Source organism: Montipora foliosa, chromosome 2, assembly GCF_036669935.1.
Source record: "Montipora foliosa isolate CH-2021 chromosome 2, ASM3666993v2, whole genome shotgun sequence".
NCBI lineage: Eukaryota > Metazoa > Cnidaria > Anthozoa > Scleractinia > Acroporidae > Montipora > Montipora foliosa.
The window spans coordinates 51,914,522-51,920,585 of record NC_090870.1 but is presented as its reverse complement, the minus strand read 5'-3'; the positions used below and the strand labels follow the sequence as shown (position 1 = coordinate 51,920,585).

The 6,064-nt window shown below is 41.4% G+C and overlaps 1 protein-coding gene across 1 annotated transcript in view; it reads right to left on the bottom strand.

Moving 5' to 3' along the window:
• Window positions 1–685: 685 nt before the first annotated feature.
• The window catches only part of LOC137990938 (T-box protein 2-like), an 8,664-nt gene continuing 3,285 nt past the window's right edge, over window positions 686–6,064 (bottom strand). Inside the window, exons 2-4 of the mRNA XM_068836059.1 lie at window positions 4,651–4,924; window positions 3,174–3,367; window positions 686–1,958 (exon numbers count right to left, since the gene is read on the bottom strand). Coding sequence (XP_068692160.1) covers window positions 1,451–1,958; window positions 3,174–3,367; window positions 4,651–4,924 — 976 coding nt within the window. The 3' untranslated portion in view covers window positions 686–1,450. The remainder of the gene's footprint in view (window positions 1,959–3,173; window positions 3,368–4,650; window positions 4,925–6,064) is intronic.

Below are 6,064 nucleotides of genomic sequence, written 5' to 3'. Positions count from 1 at the left end.
GTGCTTCTGAGTCATGGCGGAAATGGAAAGCACCCCAGGACGATTCCCCCAGACCAGAATTGTTTTTTTTTTTCTGTCAAACAACCACTCTTTTTGAAGTAAAATTAAATTACATTATTCAACGGTATTCACGCAAAAGGTTCACAGCCAGGTCATGTGTCTGCTTAAATTACCCATGAGAGTTTCCCGTCGAACCAAGAGACAGCTAGGAGATGTTGCTTGTGTGTCGAAAAGTAATCACTCCCAAAAAGACCAGACTTTTTTTAGTCTTTTTAGGTATTGATTAGGCAAATGGAAAGACCGACAAGGTGTCTGGGATTGACTTAGCTCTGGGCCAAACGGACACCACCACATGATATCCGGTCAATTACACGCAAATTAATTACTCCTTTTCTAGGCCTTTCTTAGATCCGTTGTCGATCTGTATCGATGTGCGCCGGCTTAGAGAACATTTATAAAGTAATAGAGAGATTTATTTATCGATGGTGAGCTTCCGTTGAACTTCCATTGAGTCACAGGGGGAGCTCTAAATTGTCAGAATGGAGCATATTCTCGAGTTTCCGAATATCCTCGGGTCACCATAGATAAATAAATATCTTCATTTTATTCACCAAGTTAGCATATAACATCTCTTTCAGTGAAATTTTTATAGTAAACACTCTGTAATCCACAAGATAAATATATACTTCTCCAGTTTTTATTCGGACTGTTAACTTCTAAGTTGTTTTAATAAGCAACTTACAAGCTAGTGCTTTTCTTTTTGCGGTCGTTACAAAATATCCATGGGTTTGTTAAAGTATTGGTAGGTCGAAACATAGTTCTAGGCCAACCGTAGAAAATTCTTACAAAAAAGCGGTTTTCAATGACTGTCATGATCAGGTGTCTTTTCGTGACAGCCAGCATCGACTAGAAACTTCTACAATATTGTTATTAAATTCAGTGGCGAAAAGGCGGGCAATAAAAAACTGTAGCATAAGTAATTCTTAGGGAAAGTCACTCCCATTCAAAACAATACTGTGGCGACAAAAACGTTTTTCCAATTAGTTGCCGATGTGAGGATTTAATCCCCAGATGTGCAAATCTAATAGCCTGGTGGGTGGATTATCCGAAGGTTCAAAATCAGCCAAAATTTTGATTTTTACCTAACAATGTCCTGTCTTGAAGAGTATTAGTGCATTTCAAGTTAAGTCTGTATTGCGAGTTTTCATAGATGCAGAGAGCCAGGACAACTGAAAAATGGACTAATATAAAACTGGAAGCAGAGATTTCAGTTCCATTTATCCAAACCGGCTATCAGGTATCGCTAAATTTCGGCTATCCCTGGTGCGGTTTTATATTTATTCTTAAGGTTTAACCTGATGATTGTACAAGCTTGACCACACATAAGCTAAGATGAAGAATTTTGATTTTCTTTTCCTTGTTTTTTGATGAACCGTTGATACACAGTAAATCACGTTTCCCGCCAAAATTGATCACGTGAAAGATAGTGCGACATCTGCACATGAGCGTCCTCGTACAGGCTAAAAGCGGACGTGGGTGGCGGCACTGAACAGCACTGTGTCGGGAACTGCGGCTGAACCTGAAAATCCTCTGGAACAGGAAGTTCGGGCGGAAGGAAAGGAAAGTTCTCTCGCCATTGGAACGTGCCGTTGACTTCTACCTTAAAACTTGAATTTAAGGCTGAAATTCCCTGAGGCGTGAGTGAGTCGTCTCTTTCCCAAGAAAACGGGAAGTCATTGTAAACAGGGATGTTTCTAGCCAATAGCGGTTCATCGGGCCAGTCATGTGACAGTGGTGGCGGTGGCGGCAGTGGAGGAAGGGCTTGTAAGGATGGATTTTGTTCCTGATTGCTGAGGAAGCTAATAAAGGGTGTCTGGTAACGAATGATGGGTGGTGGAGATGGGAAGCGGGTGCGTCTTTTCTTGGGTTTTGATTCTCCACTGTCGCGTCTGCTTGCCCTGAAACATGTACATGAGTCACTTAAACAATTATTCACTACGCCGTCATAATCAAAGCTAGGATTTATCCCAACGGTTGAACATACCCAATCCTTCATCATTTTCTTCCGAAGTAAGCATGCCAGCCCTTGATATTTATATTTTTGTCACTATTTACTAAACAAATGAACAAAGCTGCAGTCGCCTTCTGATTGGTTAACACTGACTTTATTAGCCAAGTTCAATTCCCCTCCGACAAGCTTGCCTTCCTACAGATCTGGGCCCGGTTGTTCGAAAGTCGATTAAGTTAATCCAGGATTAGCGTAAAGTTTCGTTTCATGTTTTCAACTTTTTGGTGAAAGTTTCTTTTGCCTAATTTTGGTTTTCAAGATTGACTTCTTCTATTGCAAAGAATATCACCGTTAAACAACATTTGGGAACAGAGAAGTACGTAAACTCCTTGGTCAATTTTTAAGCTCGGATAAGAGTTAATTAATCGGCTTTTGAACAACCGGGCCCTGGTACATAACATAATTTTTTACCCCAGAGACGGAGAAATTATTTCGCTGCTTGGTTAAATATCCGCGAATCTTCCTACCCCCACAATAAGCAAGCATCACGGCACAAATGATTCCTAATTATCTGGCCACAGTTGTTCCAAGGGGGGATAGCGCTATCTACTGGATAAATCACTATCCACTGGATAAGTCATTTGGTTTTGCTAGTGTATATCCGCTGGATAGTGATTTATCCGGTGGATAGCGTTATCCACCTTTAACAATCGATTGAACAATCGAGGCCTGATAAGTTTAGTTTTTTCGTACCCGAAAACCAAGTTTCCCTTCAGGTCCTTACGGTAAGAAAACTGGAACCAACGACATATTACACCAAAAATGACCTTGGGGACTATTTACAGCTATATTGAAAAAAAGGAAATGAGCCTCTTGTCACCGTGTATAGAATAGTTTTCTATGATATTGCTTTGGCATTACTTAATTTGATTGGCTTGAAAAGCTCGCGCAATATCCCCATCCAATTACACACAGGCTAGAATAAAATCAACAGTTTCCCTACCCGTCGTATCAGCTGCTTGTTTTTCTTTGTTTTAATAATTATTGGCTCGTTCGCAGTGATTGGCCAAAATTTCTGCCTTTAAGAACCTTCCGACATACCTCCCAGTTATTTCGAGTAAGTTGTCTACTCTTTAATTAAGGTCCAGTTACTAAAGCAAACTACCTTTTTCCTTCTCTAAACGCCTTGGCGAATGGATTGTTGTCGATCTTGAGCTGTGTCATTCGTGGATTCTGGTAACTGGTGACCGTGATAAACTGGGTCTCGGGAAAGTCAAACACCCAGCGGTCGTAGTGGCGCATGCCCAGTTTGGTAACAATTAGGCGCAGTCGGTACTTCTGCATGGAATTCAAGACAATCTGCAAAATGACACAAAAGGAACGACCTTAGAAGGTCAAGTCTCACAAACAAGAAACTTGCGCGTAACATACAGTTGAAAATAGGGCTATTCTCTCTCCCATAACACTACTATTAGCATACACATTGTAAATCCTTTATATGTAGGGTTCTGATATAAATGTCAAAAAAGAAAACTACGAGACCTTCCTCGTTGATGGTGCAACATAAAAACTAATCATCAACATCATTAACCTACACAATTTCTAAATCAGAGCTTGGACCTGGGATAAGTAAATATGTTCATATGTTATGCGAGGTCGGGTCCGCCGCCAAGTGGAAAAGCGCACTCGTCAAAGGGCCGTTTGCGTCCAAGTCACTTGAAAGACATTCAATGTATTTTTCTACGCATCCCTCGCACATAACGATAATTTTAATTTTTGCGACCTTTACAAACGCTTATCTCACAAACAGGTCCTTGGTGCGGTTTTATTTTTATTCTTAAGGTTTAACCTGATGATTGTACGAGCTTGACCACACATAAGCTAAGATGAAGAATTTGGATTTTCTTTTTCTTGTTTTTTGATGAACCGTTGATACATAGTAAATCACGTTTCCCGCCAAAATTGATCACGTGAAAGATAGTGCGACATCACTTTATGCACGATAAAATATCGACATTATTAACCTATCAAATCTAGTACTACTTTAAGGGACACTCTCACGGTAATTCGAGAACACTGAGGTTACCTACGTCTGGGATATACAAAGTCACAACTTTGCACATGCATGACTGTTCTGACAGAAAAAGGGAGAGGGTGATCAGAGGAATTTTAAGAGAATGATCTATCCTGGTATAGGAGTAGTCGTGGCTCAGTTAGCTAGTGCGTGGCGCTCGGAGCGAGAGGTAAACGTTTCGATCCTCGGTGACTTCAACGTCTGTTTCGATTTTCCTCTGATCCGCGTAGCTGTAACTTTAAATATCCATAAAATGGAGCACTGGCAAAGGGAGGGGGGTAAAGGGCGCAACTTCAGCTTCCATTGATACCAGTTTCGTAACTGAAGGAGCTACCGACGTTAAATACAAGTGACTTTGCCTTTTGCTAAATCTTTTGCCGATTTCATTAAAATGACGTCATAAGCATGAAAAAATAGGCAAATGTTTAAAATTTCACTCCATTTCCATCTGCTCTATACTAATCTATATACGGCCAAAAAATTCCTTTAACGCACTAATATGGTTCTTGGTAAGTAACTTGGCTTTTTAGTCCGACATTTTAACAATTGCCAGCAACCAGTAACTTACATTTCCTCCGGTTGGAAGGATATGATTGGACAGCTTCAGCTTGTCAAAGATGGCTCCCTCACGAATCCAGTGTTGACCAAGGCTGGCTGAGTTGGGATGAAGATACTTGCTGTGTGTCTGATTCAGTGGCATTCCTTTCCCGGAACACACCCAACCCTGGGACGACTTGTGTCGATACCTGTAGCTATCGACAGCAATGACCTCGATTGCACAACCATAGTACTGTCCTGGTTCAAGCCCGGCCAGGCAAAACTCCGGGACAGGGAACATACGCCTAGAATCACAAAATGAGAAAACCGTAGTGATAGAGTGTTTTTCGTGATTAGCGAGTTGCTTTGGTTTATGATTACTTCACTCAGTGATTGGTTCAAAGTTCTCGCGTCACTTTTGCAACCAATCAGAAGTGAAACCAAAACCAATCGTGGCTCTTCGCGTGCACATTTTCCCGCGCTTTGTGTCGGCTACGTGTAATAACTTCGAGCTTTGATTGGTTTACCGGATTTCCTCCGTCCTTTTTGATTGGCCAAAGTAACTAATTTGGTTTCGGTTTTACGACACTCGATTGAAACTCGCTCTCGTTAGATGTCAGTCAATTAAATGGAATATGTCAGCTGGGTGCTGCAGGTGCGCAAGACCTGCTGGCACTAATTTGCATAGAGCTCATCACACATATGTTTTTCTTTTCAGCTGTTATTACCGTCGAGCCGATCCCACGTTCTCGCTGCAGAGAGAGAAGCTTTCAAGTGCCTGGGTTTTTCGAAGCCATGAAAGTTTCTGAAGATGAACCCTATTCAAGCAGATGAATAAGCTACTTGAACTCTTCGAAAGAATTTTGAAAAAATCGGGCCGATGTTTTCACAAGCTTTCTGGGCAACACACGCATGCGCAAATAACTTCAAATGGTTTTGACTCGTGCTGAAACAAAGTTCCTCAAAAATTTATATGATTGCTGTAGGAAGAATCGTTCACGAGCTATTACACAGTGAGGCATTGGGGCAATGAGAATAGTGCTTGAAATTGAAAATCTTTACATCCCCGAGAAGCAAAAAAAGAAGTTGTGACCACATCAACCGAGGAGTATGTGACGAACATAAAAACGAAGGAAAAGGATGATAGGTATAAAGTTTTGACCATCTGACCCCAGTTGTTCAAAAGGCGGATGACGCTATCCAACGGATAGCGCAATTGGTTTCACAATGACTTTTCCACTGGATAGCGATTTATCCGGCGGATAGCGCTATCCATCGTTTGCAAAACTGGGCTCTGAATGATTTGGAGTTAGTACCCTGAAGCGAAATGTCCTTGAACAATCGAAAGCTCTTTCTTCCCGCGTAAATTGGTAAAGTCAACAGCCTTTGCCATAAGAGTGAGTAGCCGCGGCGAATTAATCTGCGGGCTAGTCAATTTGTGGACG